The sequence below is a fragment of the Zea mays genome, chromosome 10 (genome assembly GCF_902167145.1).
Source record: "Zea mays cultivar B73 chromosome 10, Zm-B73-REFERENCE-NAM-5.0, whole genome shotgun sequence".
Lineage (NCBI taxonomy): Eukaryota > Viridiplantae > Streptophyta > Magnoliopsida > Poales > Poaceae > Zea > Zea mays.
The window spans coordinates 125,647,957-125,668,509 of NC_050105.1; the positions used below are offsets into that span (position 1 = coordinate 125,647,957).

The window sequence follows — 20,553 nt, forward strand, 5'->3', positions numbered from 1 at the left end:
TTGGACATGGCAAGAACCATGCTTGATGAGTACAAGACACCGGACCGGTTTTGGGCCGAAGCGGTCAACACCGCCTGCTACGCCATCAACCGGTTATATCTTCACCGAATCCTCAAGAAGACATCATATGAACTCCTAACCGGTAAAAAGCCCAACATTTCATATTTTAGAGTTTTTGGCAGCAAATGCTTCATTCTTATTAAAAGAGGTAGAAAATCTAAATTTGCTCCTAAAACTGTAGAAGGTTTTTTACTTGGTTATGACTCAAACACAAGGGCATATAGGGTCTTTAACAAGTCCACTGGACTAGTTGAAGTCTCTTGTGACGTTGTGTTTGATGAAACTAACGGCTCTCAAGTAGAGCAAGTTGATCTTGATGAGATAGGTGAAGAACAGGCTCCATGCATCGCGCTAAGGAACATGTCCATCGGGGATGTGTGTCCTAAGGAATCCGAAGAGCCTCCAAGTACACAAGATCAACCATCCTCCTCCATGCAAGCATCTCCACCAACTCAAAATGAGGATGAGGCTCAAAATGATGAAGAGCAAAATCAAGAAGACGAGCCACCTCAAGATGATAGCAATGATCAAGGGGGAGATACAAATGATCAAGAAAAGGAGGATGAGGAAGAACCAAGACCGCCACACCCAAGAGTCCACCAAGCAATCCAACGAGATCACCCCGTCGACATCATCCTCGGCGACATTCATAAGGGGGTAACTACTCGATCTCGGGTTGCACATTTTTGTGAACATTACTCGTTTGTTTCCTCTATTGAGCCACACAGGGTAGAGGAAGCTCTCCAAGATTCGGATTGGGTGGTGGCGATGCAAGAGGAGCTCAACAATTTCACGAGGAATGAGGTCTGGCATTTAGTTCCACGTCCTAACCAAAATGTTGTAGGAACCAAATGGGTCTTCCGCAACAAGCAAGATGTGCATGGTGTGGTGACAAGGAACAAAGCTCGACTCGTGGCCAAAGGGTATTCACAAGTCGAAGGTTTGGATTTCGGTGAAACCTATGCACCCGTAGCTAGGCTTGAGTCAATTCGCATATTATTGGCCTATGCTACTTACCATGGCTTTAAGCTCTATCAAATGGACGTGAAAAGTGCCTTCCTCAATGGACCAATCAAGGAAGAGGTCTATGTTGAGCAACCTCCCGGCTTTGAAGACAGTGAGTACCCTAACCATGTCTATAGGCTCTCTAAGGCGCTTTATGGGCTCAAGCAAGCCCCAAGAGCATGGTATGAATGCCTAAGAGATTTCCTTATTGCTAATGGCTTCAAAGTCGGCAAGGCCGATCCTACACTCTTTACTAAAACTCTTGAAAATGACTTGTTTGTATGCCAAATTTATGTTGATGATATTATATTTGGGTCTACTAACGAGTCTACATGTGAAGAGTTTAGTAGGATCATGACACAGAAATTCGAGATGTCGATGATGGGGGAGTTGAAGTATTTTCTAGGATTCCAAGTCAAGCAACTCCAAGAGGGCACCTTCATTAGCCAAACGAAGTACACTCAAGACATTCTTGCTAAGTTTGGGATGAAGGATGCCAAACCCATCAAGACACCCATGGGAACTAATGGGCATCTCGACCTCGACACGGGAGGTAAGTCCGTGGATCAAAAGGTATACCGGTCGATGATTGGTTCATTGCTTTATTTATGTGCATCTCGACCGGACATTATGCTTTCCGTTTGCATGTGTGCAAGATTCCAATCCGACCCTAAGGAATCCCACCTTACGGCCGTAAAACGAATCTTGAGATATTTGGCTTATACACCTAAGTTTGGGCTTTGGTACCCTCGGGGATCCACATTTGATTTACTTGGTTATTCGGATGCCGACTGGGCGGGGTGCAAAATCAATAGGAAGAGCACATCGGGGACTTGCCAGTTCTTGGGAAGATCCTTGGTGTCTTGGGCTTCAAAGAAGCAAAATTCGGTCGCTCTTTCCACCGCCGAAGCCGAGTACATTGCCGCAGGACATTGTTGCGCGCAATTGCTTTGGATGAGGCAAACCCTGCGGGACTACGGTTACAAATTAACCAAAGTCCCTTTGCTATGTGATAATGAGAGTGCAATTAAAATGGCCGACAATCCCGTCGAGCATAGCCGCACTAAGCACATAGCCATTCGGTATCATTTTCTTAGGGATCACCAACAAAAGGGGGATATCGAGATTTCTTACATTAATACTAAAGATCAATTAGCCGATATCTTTACCAAGCCACTTGATGAACAATCTTTTACCAGACTTAGGCATGAGCTCAATATTCTTGATTCTAGAAATTTCTTTTGCTAAGCTTGCACACATAGCTCATTTGAATACCTTTGATCATATCTCTTCTATATGCTATGACTAATGTGTTTTCAAGTCTATTTCAAACCAAGTCATAGGTATATTGAAAGGGAATTGGAGTCTTCGGCGAAGACAAAGGCTTCCACTCCGTAACTCATGCTTCGCCATCACTCCGAGCAACTCTCTATTCCTTGGGAGAAATGAGCATCAAAAAAAAGGGACTCTATCCTTGGGGGAGAGAGTAAAAGCTCAAAAGCAAAAGGACCGGACCTCGTCTTTGGTATAATCTTAACTCATTTACTTATGACCAAAGGGGAGGAACTTACTTCGAGGGCTCTAATGATTCCGTTTTTGGCGATTCATGCCAAAAAGGGGGAGAAATGAGCCCAAAGCAAAAGGACCGCACCACCACCACCAAATTCAAAAACTTAGTGCTTTCCAAAAGTCTTTATCATTTGGTATCCTATTGTGTTCAAAAGGGGGAGAAAGTAGTATTTCAAAAATGGTATATCAAAACCCTCTTGAACACTAAGAGGTGGATCTCTTTTAGGGGGAGTTTTGTTTAGTCAAAGGAAAAGCATTTGAAATAGGGGGAGACAATTTCAAATCTTGAAAATGCTTTGCAAACTCTTATTCATGTACCTTTGACTATTTGCAAAAGATCTTTGAAATGGATTTACAAAAAGAGTTTGCAAAAACAAAACATGTGGTGCAAACGTGGTCCAAAATGTTATATAAGAAAGAAACATTCCTTGCATATCTTGTAAGTAGTTATATTGGCTCAATTCCAAGTAACCTTTGCACTTACATTATGTAAACTAGTTCAATTATGCACTTCTATATTTGCTTTGGTTTGTGTTGGCATCAATCACCAAAAAGGGGGAGATTGAAAGGGAATTAGGCTTACACCTAGTTCCTAAATAATTTTGGTGGTTTAATTGCCCAACACAAATATTGGACTGACTAGTTTGCTCTAGTGTATAAGTTATACAGGTGCAAAAGGTTCACATCTAGCCAATAAAAAGACCAAGTGTTGGATTCAACAAAGGAGCAATAAGGCAACCGAGGGCACCTCTGGCTGGAGGCACCGGACTGTCCGGTGTGCACCGGACAGTGTCCGGTGCGCCCGTAGACTTCGTTTTCTACCCTTCGCCAGAGGACTTCGACTTCAACCCTTCGCCCTCGGGAATTCGCGGAGGCCGGCGCGCTATAATTCACCGGACTGTCCGGTGTGCACCGGACATGTCCGGTGCGCCAACGAACCGCGGCCTCCGGAACTCGTCATCCTCGGGTTTTCACGACAGCCGCTCCGCTATAATTCACCGGACTGTCCGGTGTGCACCGGACTGTCCGGTGTGCCAGCGGAGCAACGGCTCTCTGCGGCGCCAACGGCTCCCTGCGCAGCATTAAATGCGCGCGCAGCGCGCGCAGATGTCAGGGCTGCCCATACCGGTGCACCGGACATCAAACAGTGCATGTCCGGTGTGCACCGGACACCTCGGCAGGCCCACAAGTCAGAAGCTTCAACGGTCAGAATCCAACGGCAATGGTGACGTGGCAGAGGCACCGGACTGTCCGGTGTGCACCGGACTGTCCGGTGCGCCATCGAGCAGACGCCTCCAGCCAACGGTCAAGTTTGGTGGTTGGGGCTATAAATACCCCAACCACCCCACCATTCATTGCATCCAAGTTTTCCACTTCTCAACTACTACAAGAGCTCTAGGCATTCAATTCTAGACACATTCAAAGAGATCAAATCCTCTCCAAATTCCACACAAAACCCTAGTGACTAGAGAGAGTGATTTGCCGTGTTCATTTGAGCTCTTGCGCTTGGATTGCTTCTTTTCTTTCTCACTTGTTCTTGTGATCAAAACTCCATTGTAATCAAGGCAAGAGGCACCAATTGTGTGGTGGCCCTTGCGGGGAAGTTTTGTTCCCGGCTTTGATTAGAGAAGAGAAGCTCACTCGGTCCGAGGGACCGTTTGAGAGAGGGAAGGGTTGAAAGAGACCCGGCCTTTGTGGCCTCCTCAACGGGGAGTAGGTTTGAGAGAACCGAACCTCGGTAAAACAAATCCGTGTGCCACACTTCATTATTTGCTTGCGATTTGTTTTGTGCCCTCTCTCGCGGACTCGTTTATATTTCTAACGCTAACCCGGCTTGTAGTTGTGTTTATATTTGTAAATTTCAGTTTCGCCCTATTCACCCCCCCTCTAGGCGACTATCAGTCTCGCTGCGCCACTGCCTTGTGGGCCCAGCGCATCGGTCATCTTCCTCCTGCGAAACAGAGCACGAAGTTCTTGGGTGATCTCCCGTGCGGATTTCTCGGCACAATCCCAACAGCTTGTGCCTAGTTTCTCTATCGCAGTGTATAAATACATACCCTCGCCCCGCCCCTATATAACCCAGCCGCTCCCGCTCCCTTATCCATCTAGCCGAGAACCCGGCCACCACCAACGGGAACCGTAGACGGAAAGAGAGTTAGAGACCGCCGGTGCGGATCTTCTTCGCGCGCGTGGTATTGGGATGGACGGCGACTCCGGGGGCCAGTTCGTGGGGTCTTCAGGCTTGGTGATTCGGCGTGTGAATGGTTAATTGCGGATCGGAGTTCTCACTCACCGCCATGTCGTCGTACACCATGGTCGGGCGCTGCTGTCACTCTGCTTGCCCAGGTGAGAGTTCTCCTTGTTTCGTAATGCTCCTAGCAACTTGTATTAGCTTCCAGATCGTATATTGGGGCAGTGGGGTGGAAAATGGCTGTTGCGTCGGCGTACTCGTCGCCATGGGAGCACGGTGCCGCCGCAGATTAGGTACGACCGCCTGGTTTGGAACCTAATCTCCAGTAGAATCATGCCCCGTGGACTTGACCCAAAACCCGCGGTGTGGTCGCCGTTGTCCTGTTGGGGAAGACGAGGGTCTTCGGACCGTTCGATCTTTCATGGACGGTTAGGAATAGATCTGGACGACCCCCTTGATCGGATGAACTTGCGCCTTAGGATTTCGAATGGGCGGTCGATCGGAACCTGGCATCCTCCCGGGTCGGTTTGATTCGAGCCATTGGTAGTTTGATCGGGTGGCTCTGAGCGAATCTCGTCTCATAAAATCGGAACCGTTTATCCCAGATCCAACCAGCGTGATTGAATACCGGTTCGCTTTAGTACGGATTTAATCTCGCGCGCTGAAATCGGATCCAACGACCCACATCTAAGGATACCCCTTCGCGGGTTGGATTAACATAAAAGCCCCTCCATTTCTGCGGAATCAACCCGCCATCCATACTGTGGCTGGGAATAACGCGCATAACCCTAGATTTTTACACAGAGCACCCTGTAGTTCAAAGAATTAATGCCCCCAGTCCATGCATCGAATAAAGGAAGAAAATCAATATATAAAATGGGATTTTGGGTATAAAAATAATGTTAGAAATCTATTTAATTCATATTTAATTCATTCTAACTCCAAATTGATTCATTCCAGTGGCATTAATTTTGTTTAAGTATTGTTTATTATCTAGTACCTTTGTCTAACCATGAAACTTGATTATTCACATGAATAACTCTATTCCAGGTATTAAATAACTTCAGAAATTCCTAACTTAATAACCGTAACTCCGAGTTTAGTGATTCTTGTTCCCACGATCTCGTAGCATCGTATAGATTATTATTATTCAGTTTTTGCTTATGATTGATGTGATGTTAATTTTGCCTATGCACTGCTTGTTTGTATTGCTACGACTAGCGTGAGGTCACGAGTCAGCTGAAGATCATCCTGGTACCTGGAATCTCAAGTCCCAGGCAAGTTGTGCCCTTGATCACTTCTTTTTACCTACTCATGTTCTGATTAATCATAATGATCTGCATAGGTTAATTTTGATGGGACCCAATAGGTTACCCTAGTTTGATTATCTTTATACCTTGTTACCACTGAACTTTTTGGGTAGTACTTGCTAGTGCTTTATGTGGTTTTGGGTATGAAGATACATTACTCATGATTATACTTTTGTTATCAGTTGTTATTTATTGTTCATGTTAAGATCATTATGTTAATTGGAACATGGAGAACCACCCGGGAAAACAGTGCTACCACAAGGGTTTAATGGGACGCCCTTGGCCGATTAATTAGGAAAGCTAGTGGAAGACTACCTTACCCGAAAGGGGCAAGGGCAGTAGGGGAGTGGTCAGTGTAGGGAGGCCCTCGGGAGGATTTTGCTGCGATGGCGGTCCTGCAAGGGATTCCTGCATTGGAGCTTCCTATAAACTGTAGCGGGTTTTCTGAAGCTAGTGGAACTTTGTAAAGGCCTCGTAGTGTTACCCTGCCTCGCCTCCTCGGTAGAGGTGTATGGGAAGTCGCGATCCCTTGGCAGATGGGTAACATGACTTGTGGGTAAAGATGCGCAACCTCTGCAGAGTGTAAAACTGGTATACTAGCCGTGCTCACGGTCATGAGCGGCTCGGACACTCACATGATTAAATTATGGAACTTAAACTCAATTTGTCATATGCATTGCATCGCAGGTGATGTTATTACTTTTGTTCTACTACTTAACTGGGTTTGCTATTTACTTATACTTAGTAATTGCTAATAAAATTTTGACCAACTTTAAAAGCAATGCTCAGCTCTAACCATCCTCTTTGGTAAGCCTTACACTTCACGTGAGCTCCCACCTTTGGTGAGTTCATGCACATTATTCCCCACAACTTGTTGAGCGATGAACGTATGTGAGCTCACTCTTGCTGTCTCACACCCCCCACATGTCAAGAACAGGTACCACAGGATGAGGCGCATGGAGGATGCTGCGATGTGTTCGTAAGAGGTCTAGGTCGTCGTCTCCCAGTCAACTTTGGGTTGCTGGACCGTTGTCTCCTTATAATGTAATTATTTATTTTGTATAGAACTCCTATTATATAGTAAAGATGTGACATTCGATCCTGTGCCATGATTCATCATATGTGTGAGACTTGGTCCCAGCACACCTGATGATTATGTTCGCGCCCGGGTTTTGGACCCCTAAAATCCGGGTGTGACAAAACCCTAGGAAGGAAAAGAGTACAACCAACTCCTATATAGGTTCAATTTAAGTCTAGAGTTTAATAGTTCATCACAAGTTACAACAGAAGAACAGAGTATAGTAATAGCAATAATTCAGCTGCTCAAGATCTACCCGCTCCACCAGATCCTCCACCTCTTCTTTGCCTCCACCAGTTTCTTCTAGGTACATTGCTTCAAAAACAACTTCAAGTTCTTTAGTATCTTTCTCCATCGTGTGCTAACTATGCAAGTCAGCGAGCTCCCAGTCCTTTATGCAAGACAAAATTTCAACCATATCAGGAGTTAAGCGCCGTGCGCCTGCTAGACCCCCAATTCCTCTGCGGCTCCGGTTCCTCAACGGCGAGCGCGACACCAACCTAATCGGTCGGCGGCCTTAGCACAAAACAAGAGAGGACTAGCGACGGATTAGTGGATTAGAGAGGAGAGGAAGATGGAGATTGGAGATTACCTGCGCAGCCGGAGCACTGGAGAAGAGAGGAAGATGGAGATCCACCGACGACAGTTAGGGTTAGGGACTTAGGGTTAGGGTTAGCCGTTAGCAGTAGCTGCTTGGGGTTGGGAGTAGCCGAGTAGACAGTAGAGGTAGATCCACAACCACAGTCCACAGAACATAGGAGGGAGAGAAGAGGCTCTGGTTCGGCGGTTCCTCAATGGCTCAACTCAACTGGCGATGCGACGACCGGACGACCGAGCTACGAGCACGGGAATACGGGAAGGGAGGATGTCGAGGAAGGAAAGACCTAGTCCATATCAACGCGTCGACGTGGATGACCGGAGGGAGAGAAGAGGCTCCGGTTCGGTGGTTCCTCAACGGCGAAACCGGCGATGCAACGATGACGATCGAGTAGCCGAGAAGAGGCCACACCGACGACGACGAGGCCACGACGACAACCAAGCTGCGAGCGAGATGAGGCGGCCGACGGCGGTCGGCGGGATTGGGGCTAGGGTTTAGTCGCCACTCGCCAGTCGCCAAGAGAAGGAGAGAGACCGAGAGAGAGTGAGGGCGTGAGGCGGCCGTGTCTGTGGACTGTGGTGCGGTGCGACCGTGTGAGTGAAAGATTTGGGCGCTAGGGTTTTCTTGGGCCCGTGCCGTGCCTAGCAAATTTCCAGGCCGGGCCCGTGCCGGCACGCGGGCTGCTACACCAGCCCAAGCACGACACAGCTGTCGTGCCGGGCTGGATCGAGCTCATTTTGCTCCGTGCCGTACCGTGCACGTGATGGGCCAATTTCGTGTCGTGTCACGGGTTGCCCATTCAACCCGATCCAGATGGACATGTATAGAGACTGGGCAGTCGTTGATGCGCGCCTCACGTCACGTCATGCTCGCGCGGGAGCGGGCCCCGCGACCTCCTCGGCAACAGGCCTTGTCGCTCCCCATGCCCCCCGCCCGCCGCCCTGTGTGTCGTGACGCCCGTTCAGGTCCAGATCCATGCCGCCCGCACCCGACGCACGAAGGGACGTCACGTGGCCAGCGAGACACGCGGGCCCACGGATTGGTAACTCAGACAGCTTTGCGGCCCGTGCGAGATGAACCCTTTCGGCCCTGCGCTGCGCCGACCGGCCCCGAACCTCTCGGTCCAGGCTGTCTCGCTGCGTGGGGCCGGAGCGCGGCTCCTTCGCTCCTGACGAGCTTATCACCAGTGCGGTACCGGGCCCACCATCACATCAGCAGGCAGGCAATGTACGCGTGCAGGTCACACTGACATGTGGAGCAGGCTGTCCGGTCCCCACACGTCGTGACGGCCTTGAATTTGTCGATGGCTCCGCTCCTCCGCCTGCGCCTGCCCGGTGGGCCAGATAGCCCACATGCACCGCGCAGTATTAGGGCTGCCACGGTGGCGCCGACACGCGTCGATATCTCATTGGAGTGCAGGACTCGGAGGCAGCCCATTTCTAGGCAGCGCCGTCTCTTCGCGCACCCCCCAATTCGAACGACGGAGCACGACGCACGCAGAGCCGCAGAGGTACCCCTCGCTCCCTTCTCCGCCCCTCGGCTTCTCCTCCTCTCTTGAATCTGGGTCGCTGCTGCTTCGATTCCCTTTCTTCCCTGACGCTTGCTTGCTTTTGCGTCCGATTTGTAATCTAAACATCTCGTTTCCGCACGGGTTTGGTGCGCGTCTACTTGTGGTTGGGCCTCTTTCGATCGAGTAGGCTCGAGGACGGGGATCCATGCCCGCTTGACCTGACGTGATACGCGTACTACGGATCCGTCAAAGCCTGTACTCCAGACGAACCAGTCGATTCTGTGTAATCATGCATATTAAGCGGCAGTTTTTACCGCTTGAAGGTCGTCGTAGTTAGGTGCTCAGATCTGGCGCTTTTCAAGGTTAGAGGAAGTGATTGAAGCTAGGAGACATGATTTCAGCTAGGTTTAGTTTGTGGTTCATTGGAGACAAAATTCGCCAAGCAGATACTGTAGTACACGTTGAATTTTCGTGATTTATACTGAGAATTGTGCTTTCCATCTGGAAATTCCCCATCTGAATATGGCTAGCTAGAGATCGTGGCTAGCTAGTAGCTCTCCGTGCCACGGATCAATAAAGTGTTAATCGTGCGATGAAGTTAGCTCACCGCTTGTCCTCTCAACACTGCAGATCCGTCACACTGCAAGTTTTGAAAACTGAACTGTAAGATGGCATCAGCAGAGCTTTCCCGTGAGGAAAATGTGTACATGGCGAAGCTCGCCGAGCAGGCAGAGAGGTACGAGGAAATGGTTGAGTTCATGGAGAAGGTAGCGAAAACTGTTGACTCGGAGGAGCTCACTGTGGAGGAGCGCAACCTCCTGTCTGTTGCATACAAGAACGTCATTGGAGCCCGCCGTGCCTCATGGCGCATCATCTCCTCCATCGAGCAGAAGGAGGAGGGTCGAGGCAATGAGGACCGTGTAACACTCATCAAGGACTACCGTGGCAAGATTGAAACTGAGCTCACCAAGATCTGTGATGGCATCCTCAAGCTTCTCGAATCTCACCTTGTGCCGTCTTCCACCGCTCCCGAGTCCAAGGTCTTCTATCTCAAGATGAAGGGTGACTACTACAGGTATTATGATTGTATGAATCCCAGTAAGACTTCCACATTTGCTATGAGAATTGTGTTTTTGCTTGACTGATTCAGTTGTCGTGATTAGATACCTTGCTGAGTTCAAGACTGGAGCTGAGAGAAAGGACGCTGCTGAGAACACCATGGTGGCATACAAGGCTGCCCAGGTCACCTTTTTTTGTTTCATTAAATATTCATTGTGCAATTTTGTTTGTGAACCATTATGCTTGTAGCTTTTTTTCACATCATGTTTCATTACAAGTTTGCTGAAAAGGGTTTGTGGTGCATTCAGGACATTGCTTTGGCTGAGCTTGCTCCAACTCACCCTATTAGGCTTGGACTGGCACTCAACTTCTCAGTGTTCTACTATGAGATTCTCAACTCACCCGATCGCGCCTGCAGTCTTGCAAAGCAGGTCTGTTTTTCAGCATCATTTGATGCTTTGTTATTATCTGTGGATGCGCAATGCTTGTGTAGGGAATTGCTGGGGTCTGTTTTTGGTGATATGCTGTACTTATGAAATGGGTGAAGACCATAGTTAATTAAGCAGTAAGGGAAAATGACATGTAGGACATTAGTGTATCATGATATTATCACTAGAGGACCATATTTGCTATGTTGCTTTTTTTTCCTCCTTTGATTCATATTTAGACTCAATGCTACAACCCTTTACTTTGGTGAGACTTTTAAGTTATTTTTTTTCCTGGTGTATGAACTATGAAACAGTGCAGATATTGGATATTAAAACTGCATTGATGTAAAATACTAGTCCCCGTATTTTTACATGCATATTAATTTTGTCTTAGACTATCTCCAACTGCTTTCTCATCTCCATATTCAAACTTCACTCTACAAACAGTGCAGTCTACATTGTAAAACAGTGTTTTTGTTACTATATAGGTAAACTATTGTGGTCTTAAGTCAAATATTCCTATCTGTAACTATCAATTTTTAAAAATTATGTAGATTAACAACATAAATTTATGTTTTCAGATCCACAATATCAGAAATACTTTCATAAATGCTGTTCACATGTTGTGAAACTACATGATTATTTTGAAAATTGGTGGTCAAAGTTAGAAACATTTTACGTAAGGCAAACCTAATACAACATGTAATAAACGGAGCAATTGTATTTTGTTGTCACACCTGCAGTCATAAATGTGTACTTTTATACAAGGATTGTTTGTGTACAATTTGTGATATGGACGGGTAACCTAACATTTTGGTTCTTTACTATTCTGTCATTGACTTGTATACAACGATGGAAATTTCTTGGAATCAGTATTTTGGGAGACGACATCTTTTAATTGCATTTAACTGCTGTGCTGACTATGTGCACACTAGAGCATCCTATTGGGTGTACCTAACCTTTTGTTATTATGTGCCTTTGGTTGACCGCTACTTTGCATTAAGCTATTATTTGCAATGAATTTAAATATGTCCTTGATCAGTTATGCAATGAATTTAGATCAACGTTTTAGTGGCTTTAGGAGAATAAAATATTACAGCGCTTGTTGAACTTGTTTGTTCTATGTTTAGGTTTTAGGTCCTCAGTGGCTCATAAAAAAGTTGGGCATTTTGCAATATTGGTATGCTGCATTTTTTTGGGGTATATGTATTTAGTCTGTTTTGTTTCTGTGAATAGACTTTGTGCAGTCTGTTATGCTATTAAATCACGATGTGTTTGATCTTTTCAAATATTGTAGCTTAGCTCATGCGCTTTTCAATGTTGTTTACCCTATCTGGCGTTCTGATTTCTGAAGTTTTCCACAGCTGCAAGAAGCATGAACATCTTAAAATTGTTTAGAGTTCGTTTCTTTGTTGAAAGTTGAGACTATTGGCATGTGAAAGACACCATGCTGATGTCCCTCCTGTGCAATCTGCAGGCTTTTGACGAGGCCATCTCGGAACTGGACACCCTGAGCGAGGAGTCCTACAAGGACAGCACTTTGATCATGCAGCTCCTTCGTGATAACTTGACCCTATGGACTTCTGACATCTCGGTAAGACACATATCCTTAGCACTACCTTAAGTTATCTTCTCGCTCTGGAATTGGATCTTCCTGAAATCAGCCTTTCCCCCCGCTGAACAATCGTATTTCTGGTGCAGGAGGACCCTGCGGAAGAGATCAGGGAGGCGCCCAAGCACGACTCGAGCGAGGGGCAGTAAAGCCGGCTTTACGTGCCTAGAAGCTAGTACCTAGTGTTTGCTGCTGTCTAATGACACTATGCAATGTGATCTGGACCCTGGTTTCTTGGGTGCGACGCTTGTAGCAGCCGTGTTATGATTATTTGTCGGGAAAATTTGGGGGCTCCCCATATGAGATGCTGCCGGGCAAGACCTCGGCATCCCACCTCGTTTCAGGCGGGGGACGCTGGAGCGTGGTCCGGTTGTGTTGGGAAGCCCCTTAAACTGTTGTCGCTTGCATTTTAACCTTTTCATCGCCGTTCAGTGGTCCTAAATCTATGGCTCGTCTCAGTGGTCTAGTATATGTTTTCTTGGTTCTCTCTTGATTCCTCACACGGTGAGTGGGACCGTTCGCATTTGTCTGTCCCATCCCATCTTAACGGTGAATGTGTTTTGTTTGGTGTCTCGTTCTGATGTGAATTTGCAGCATCTCGATTTCATCTTCAATAAGATAGTATTATATAAATACTGTCCTTTCAGATTAGACTATTAAAAATATATTCTAACAAATCACCAATGATCTATTCAATTATTATATGGAACCCGTACGCCGGATTATGATTTTTTTATTATTCTTATTAAGACTAAAAAAAGATCAAATTGATATAGAGAGATTCTGATTCCTTTCCTACATAATGAGCGCTTTTGTTCTTGAGCCAGTCATATATCGACCTGTTCCATCTTTCTAGAAGGAAGTATTGATGTCAATTAGACTTAAGTTTAACTAGATTTTTATGTAAAATAGTACTCCATCTGTTCTTTTTTATTTGTGCATTTTAGTTAAAAATAAACTAGCCGGCGACAAATATTTGAGAACGGAGTTAGTATCAAATATCTCTAAATATATGTTTCTTATAAAAATATATTTATAATTAGTCTTGTCTCTACTACTCGTTAAGAGCGGAGCGTAGGCGTCCACACCACCACGGTTCTGCCTCCGCGCACCCTCTGCCGCCGCGCCGCGATGCCCGCCAATCACGCCATCGCGTTCTCCGTGCTCCGCCAATCTCGCAGCGGCGCGCTCGACAAACTCTCTTCCCCACCGCGGTCCCCCTTTCCCCACCCACCGGAGACCACGCCCTTCCCCCTTCCCCACAGCGGCCACCGGATCCGGCATGGCACACACCTGAGATTGCGCTCTTCCCCACCGAATCCGGCTTGGCGCACACCGGAGACCACGCCCTTCCCCCCTTCCCCACCGTGGCCACCGGATCCAGCATGGCACACGCGCGCTCCAGCATGGCACATCCACAGCGCGAACGCCCGGAATGGAGCAGCGAGCATCCATGTACCCATTGGAGACCGGGCCATTCACCACCGCAGTCCCCACCCCACCCCATCCCCCCGCGCATCACGCCCAACCCGCATCCGGATCCGGAAACTTTCATTCACCTCCCATGGTCGCTCTCCCTGTTCGGATCTAACATTCGAGAGTTTGGTTCGGTCTCAGGCAGCGACGGCGTCACGGGCGTGGCATCGAACGCGGACGCGGTGGCGATGTGGATGGTGTCCTGCAGGGCGCCGTGCGGCTGGTGCTCAAGTCCACAGGCGACACCACGCCTCCGTCCTCGGTGCCCTCCACAACACCCCCAACATCCCGGCGGCTGGGCGGCACGGGACACGCGCTCCTCACAGTCTCCAACATCCCGTTGGGTCGCCACCGCCTCTGCTATAGGTATCCACCATAAGACTACTCAGTGGAGGGCAAGGTCAAGGCATCGTTCCGCTGTGTCAAGGCCAAGTGCTCCGAGCTCATCCATGTCTGGTACGGATCACGCCGTCTTCTTTACCTCTGCATTGCCCCTTTTATCGGGTCCTCCGTTCTTCTGGTAATGGGGTCTACTTCTGCCTAGCAAGTTCAGAAGGTTTAATTTTCATTTTAGTGTTGGTATGGACTATTGGCATGAGGTACATGGGACAGAGAATTAGCAACTCATCAACACAAGTTGTCATCCTTTTGGCTCCCCTCTTAAGCAGCAAGATAACACTAGCTCGTTTATGTGATGAAGTTGTGATGCTCTAGCCCCCTCTAATTTCCTATTTTTTCTTTTCTCTACTTCTCTAGAACCGTGAAATTCTGTTTCGTTGCCATAGTGGAAATTACAGCTGCAATGCATGAGGGAAGGTTGTTGAGTGTGTTTGGCTAATTCTCTCCCAAAATGTGGAAGAAAATATGTTCTGGGATTGTGTAGGATTGTTTCCCTGGTTATAGGAAAAAACTTAATGGAACTCTGCTGCGATTACTTGTAGCTCTGTGCTAATTAACCCTAATTTTGTTCAAAAACATTTGAAGACGAATTGAATCCCGGAAAAGAAAATTTCTTTGCATGGGTAGTGTGTTTGGCTAATTCTCTCCCAAAATGTGGAAGAAAATAAAGGGAATACTGTGCTTGAATTGCAGCAAAGATCTATTGAATTCAGTTCCATTATACAAAGACATCAATCGATGAAGTGAGTGGAAGATCTTGAAATTATTGAGGATAATTTTGTATTCCGTAGTTTTGTCAAAGAAAATAGTAATATGGATAATGCTGGTGTATGCGCAGATCATCTTTGCTTGAACGGATGCATGTATTGGATGAAGCTAATTATTTGGTGAAGAGAGCTGCTTCTATACAGGCTGCAGTTCCATCTGTAAATTCTGCTCCAGCAGTCACTTCTGGAGGCCCATTTAAGCTTCCTAATGGTGTTGGAAAGCCTGCAGCTCCTTTAGCTGATTTGCTTGATTTGAGTTCTGATGATGCTCCAGTGACTATCTCGGCCCCTACAACAGCACCTAATGATTTTCTACAAGATCTGTTGGGCATTGGCTTGACTCATTCGTCTCCTATAGGTCTTACACTAAGCTATTTTGCTTTCTTATTGATTTGCTTCTGCTGCTTGTTAGTTTGCTCATGCAAAGCACGTCATGCTTTATCATTATGTTTATCATTTCTTGGCACATGACACAGTACACATTTGGTTTTTATTTTATGCCACTAATGCAACATGCTTATTTCTGAACACATACTCCAAGTTTGGTATTAACTTATGCCAGTAGTGCATACCTTGCTGTTCTATAAATAGGATTAAACATGGTCGAGTGCATCTTGTTTCAGACGGTTAACATCTGTTGATTATACATTTATGCTCTGGTTATAGCGACATTGTTAGTTGAAATGTTGCTTATGAGTTTGGTCTGGTCTTGTGTCTAGGCGGCGCTCCATCTATAAGCACTGACATTCTGATGGATCTTCTATCTATTGGTTCATCTTCTGTACAAAATGGACCACCAACGTCAAACTTTAGCCTTCCTAGCATAGGTATGTCTGTATAGACAATCTGTTTTTTAGTTTCTATCATTTCTGCTTATTTATCTGACACCATGCTGCAGAGACTAAATCTGTCGCTGTTACACCTCAAGTTGTGGATCTTCTTGATGGTTTGTCCTCAGGCACATCTCTTTCTGGTCAGTTCATGATGCTTGATTATCCAAAATATAAGGGAAATTTGCAAATACCCTAAAAGTCACCGAGTTTGATTTCCCTTCCATATCAAACTCCATGTGACTTGAAAGGCGGCTTTTGCATTTTCCTATTGATTAGTAACCTTCCCCATAATCAATGTATTTAATGTTACTCAGTTTGCCTATTCGCCAGATGAGAACGTAACCTACCCCACAATCACAGCATTCCAGAGTGCAACTTTGAGGATCACATTCAGTTTCAAAAAACAACCTGGAAAACCTCAGGAGACTACAATTAGTGCTTCTTTCACAAATTTAGCAACCACTACATTCACAGATTTCGTCTTCCAGGCAGCTGTGCTAAAGGTTGCATTTGCTTCTGACACTAATCTCATTCCCGACAACAGAGATATTAAATAGTTAGCTGTACTGATCAACTTAGTTTCTGTTGTAAATCTTGTAATCACTGTACTGATGATGAAATTGCCATAGATAAGATATGTATATAACTGAAATTAAAAAATGGCTGTACTTTCCTAACATTTGCTTTTTGCTGTTTTGCTCACCTCTGTGCCCTGTGTTTCAGTTCATCCAGTTCGTTTGGACCCAGCGAGCAACAGCACTCTTCCTGCCAGTGGAAATGGGTCAGTTACACAAAGCCTCAGTGTAACTAACAACCAGCATGGCCAGGTTATTAAGCAAAAGTTTATTGCCTGCACTAAACAAAACAGATCAATTGTTCTAAGCAAAAGTTTATTGCCTCCACTAAACAACTAGTTAGCATATGAACCCATGAGGTGGCACCGGCGGGCATCCATGGGACGGAGGCGGAGCCGCCCTCTCGCTCGCGCGTGCAGTGGGTGGGCTGTGAGTCGGAGAGGGAAAGGGGGCGGATGTCAACGTGAACGGTTCTGCTGAATCAAATGAAAAGCTCCGCGCCTGCAAGGTATTGTTGTTGGTCAAATCAGACAATATTTTGTTAATGTCCTAATATTGTGAGTGAGTACTTTGGTTAACTACCATTGTGAATTATGGGGTTGAAGAGCATTAGCTCTTTCTGTGATTAGGTATGTTTTATAGTTTCTACAAACTTGGTCCATAAGCATAGGTTTTTTGGGGCAAATCTTGGTGGTGTGCACCTGTTTTGGTACAATTATGGAGAGAAGAAGGTCGGGCAATCTTATGTTTGTGGAATCACCGACTAGAGTTGGGTGGTCTTATTCAAACACTTCATCAGACTACAACACCAGAGATGAGTGGACATGTTAGTTGCTCTAACAGTTTATTGATCTCACTGTTTGTCAATTTAACTATAACTATGCAGCTAATGACATGTACTAATTTTTTTTGGGATGGTATGAAAAGTTTATTGAGTATAGATCAAGAGCTTTATTTCTTACTAGATATAGTTATGCAATCAATGAAGTATCTCAAGTGTGAATTCTCATGTTTTATTAGAATTTGTGTTTTTTATGGTGAATGGTATTGATAAATAATAATGCAAGGCATTTTATACCACAAATCACTGATGTACTTGTCACTCATAACAAGATATCAAAGGGTTTCAAGTTCAATGTTAAGGGAGTCGTTGTAAGTAAAATTTTGTTGTATGCTAATGTGTTCTGTATTTATAAGTTGTAGTGTATACTGACACATTTTGCTATTTTGAAATCAAATTTTCCTTTTGAACTTACTATTCATTCTTTGTCATGTGTTCTTTTGAGGGATTATGTTTATCCATTTCAAATTTACAGGAAATGTGACACGTCTCATTTGGCAATGAAGTGCCCTTTAAATATTCATCGGGCAAAGCCTTCCCCTAGGAGTGTCACAAGTTGACGATGGGTTAAATTTTGCAATATTCACAACATGCTTCTTCTGTCATACTTTGCTTGAAATTTTATAAGAGCTATATTTTCTCCCTTAAATTTGCAATATTCTCACAACATGCTTCTTTCGTCACTCTTTGCTTGAAATTTCCAAAACAGGTAATATATTCCCTCTTAAAACTGTGTTGTGGTGTTACTTTCCATAGATTGTATTGACAACTGTTGCTTAGGATGTTTTTTTTCTTTTTACATGTCAACCATTTCCTTTTGTGTTACATTGAATATTAGTATACTACATTTTTTGTCACCAAAGAATCTTAAATCTAATTGATTTGCTCAAACACATCTTTTCTTCGTACTCTATATCCAAAAAAAGTCATAAAGATATTTATGATGTTCTATTCATGTCTGCTTGGATTCTCTAGGCAATATTTTTGTCGTTGAATGGTCAAATAACTTATACACTATGTCTTTGAGCATACATCCATTCTAACTACATTTTTTTCTTTTTTCTATTGTTATCTTCATTGGTTTCTTATTTATGTTTGCTTTAATTTTGTTTTTTTGGTGATATGCAGGTGGTTCTTGACAAATTTTCTGGTCGTTCTCGTGGTTTAGGCTTTGTAAATTTTAATGAGAAGCAAGCCATGGAAGATGCTATTGAGGCAACGAATGGACTGTGCTTGGACGGGAGCAACATCACTGTCGATAAAGCTCGGCCACATGGACCTAGTAGAGACCGTAATGGTGACCGTTATTATGACCGTGAGCTTGGATCTCGTTATGACCATGGTCGTAACTATGGTGGTGGGTGTGCACTGCGAGGTGGTGGTGGTGACTGCTTCAAGTGTGGGAACCCTATCATTTTGCTAGAGACTACCCATTTGGGGACAGTGGGAGAGGGGACAAATATGGTAGTAGGGATGACATGTATGGTGGTATTGGAGGTCGTTATGGTTCTGATCGTGGCGGTGACCAATACTCTGGTCATAGTCGAGATGGCGGTAGCTATCGGGGCGGCGACCGTTATGGCCTTGATCGATCAGGTCCTTCCTGATGGTCTTAGTTCTTGATCGAGAAGTATGTGCCATGAAGGTATGAAAGTCTATCTACTATTATAAGACTTGTTATTGTGTCTAGAACTTCGTTATTCTGTAGTTAGAGTCGACATGTATCATGAGAAATCAGTTGCTTTGTTGTAGACAATATTACTGCCTTGTTTATTATCGTTTCCTGCTTGCTAGGCATATTACTTGGTCATAGTGCTTGGTGCTTGGATCCTGCATGTTTACTTGACATGCTATTTGGTTGTTAAAATATGGATTTTGTCACTATGTTTAACGATCCTGGTCCTAATTAAGCTTATGCATGTGATACGAGATTGGATGGCAAGTTAGTGTTTGCATTTGTGTTCTTTTTTGGGAAGCAAGGGGTTAACTATTATAATCTGCTTGAACACACCTACAACTACAAGAAAAATATGTGTCTTGTTACCTCTTCTGAAAGCAAGTGATGAATCATCCATTGGAGAAAATGATGATGATGTTATTATTCATTAGCAGCATTTTAATTGCCCTTCATCATCCACATTTGTCTTGATTTAGTTAGCCTTTTTCTTAGTTCAACTTATATTAAGTTACTTTTACTGTTCGTGCTAGCCAATTGAGTTTTTGTACTAAAAAAGTATGTTACATTAGCTGCTTCAGATTCCTTTTCTTCGGATTTAAACATGTTGATTTATACTGAAAGTGCTCCTGTCTCCAACTTGTTTCTCTCAGTTGTGTGTTGTATCCAACTTTTACTGGTTTTAAAATAATAAATATGGCAAATGACTTTTCTAAATCAAGTGGTAATTTCTCGGGTGTGGCGACAACAAAAATAAAAACTTGATATTGTCTTGTTTATTGCAGGCCTTGAAAGTTCATAAGCTTGACCCTACATTGTTTCCAAATGGACAAACTGGTGCCTTAACTGGCTTCACCTAGGTGATGGAAAGAAGGCTTGGCTTGTTATAGAATGTATCTGCACCTGAATTCGGGGAAGGCCTGCTACCGGCAAGGAGCTGCCATGATGTTTTTGGAGATGCAATGACAAAAGATTACATACAGTTTAACATTGAGAATCCTATATATGTAATTGTTCTTTCTCAGATATGTGTTGTACATTTCAAAGTAGAGCTATGATGAGTTGTTAAATGTTGTAAGTTTATCATTTAAACAGTTGTAAATTCTTTGCTATATGATTTATAGAAACCGTAGCAACGCACGGGCACATACCTAGTAATATACTAATTATGTATGTTGTCTTGTGTAAAGAAAATATATCCTACGTACTATTAATTTTGGATTTTAGTGTTTGATAAACAACATGATTAATTAGAATATTGTTCGGTAGTTTATAAGTTATAGTTGAAATAAATACAAAATGGACTTAAACTTAAAGATCAACACATTAAACAAAACATTAGAAAGCATATTAAACACCCACAAGACATAATAACGCAAGCCTGAATGTAATGATGCAAATGGAAGTATAGCCACCAAAGTTTGCACAAAAATGTGGAAGAATCAAAATTGTCTCATAAATTTAGGTTTGCTCAATTTAATATGACTTCTCCCGCAATAAGATAACTTTTTATTAGCTTTACAAAAAGTATAAGACCATCAAAATCAGACTTAAGAGATAAAAATCA

General features: G+C 44.6%; 2 protein-coding genes and 1 pseudogene across 3 annotated transcripts; all 3 read left to right on the plus strand.

The window, feature by feature from the left end:
- Positions 1 to 9,093: 9,093 nt before the first annotated feature.
- LOC100279512 (general regulatory factor 2) lies at positions 9,094 to 12,993 on the plus strand. Of its 2 annotated transcripts, XM_008663588.3 has the most exons (6): positions 9,094 to 9,321; positions 9,952 to 10,396; positions 10,485 to 10,563; positions 10,689 to 10,811; positions 12,286 to 12,402; positions 12,510 to 12,993. In XM_008663588.3, exons 2-6 carry the CDS (start codon positions 9,990 to 9,992, stop codon positions 12,567 to 12,569), a joined length of 786 nt encoding a protein of 261 aa, XP_008661810.1. In that variant the 5' UTR covers positions 9,094 to 9,321; positions 9,952 to 9,989; the 3' UTR covers positions 12,570 to 12,993.
- An 812-nt stretch (positions 12,994 to 13,805) lies between these two features.
- On the plus strand, positions 13,806 to 16,452 carry LOC103642793 (AP-1 complex subunit gamma-2). The gene is made up of 6 exons (XM_020545481.1): positions 13,806 to 14,262; positions 14,957 to 15,038; positions 15,134 to 15,420; positions 15,782 to 15,889; positions 15,961 to 16,038; positions 16,226 to 16,452. Exons 1-6 carry the CDS (start codon positions 13,806 to 13,808, stop codon positions 16,450 to 16,452), a joined length of 1,239 nt encoding a protein of 412 aa, XP_020401070.1.
- Positions 16,453 to 16,848: 396 nt separating this feature from the next.
- Positions 16,849 to 18,918, plus strand: LOC103642795 (glycine-rich RNA-binding protein RZ1A-like; annotated as a pseudogene).
- Positions 18,919 to 20,553: the final 1,635 nt, after the last annotated feature.

What these genes read in the sequence shown, in the direction of transcription:
- LOC100279512 (XM_008663588.3), top strand. Translation starts at nt 9,990, where the DNA reads ATGGCATCAGCAGAGCTTTCCCGTGAGGAAAATGTGTACATGGCGAAG. An exon ending in ATGAAGGGTGACTACTACAG is followed by an intron (nt 10,397 to 10,484) that starts GTATTATGATTG and finishes TGTCGTGATTAG; the next exon opens with ATACCTTGCTGAGTTCAAGA. An exon ending in CCTGCAGTCTTGCAAAGCAG is followed by an intron (nt 10,812 to 12,285) that starts GTCTGTTTTTCA and finishes TGCAATCTGCAG; the next exon opens with GCTTTTGACGAGGCCATCTC.
- LOC103642793 (XM_020545481.1), top strand. Translation starts at nt 13,806, where the DNA reads ATGGCACACGCGCGCTCCAGCATGGCACATCCACAGCGCGAACGCCCG. An exon ending in CAAAGACATCAATCGATGAA is followed by an intron (nt 15,039 to 15,133) that starts GTGAGTGGAAGA and finishes GTGTATGCGCAG; the next exon opens with ATCATCTTTGCTTGAACGGA. An exon ending in CTTTAGCCTTCCTAGCATAG is followed by an intron (nt 15,890 to 15,960) that starts GTATGTCTGTAT and finishes ACCATGCTGCAG; the next exon opens with AGACTAAATCTGTCGCTGTT.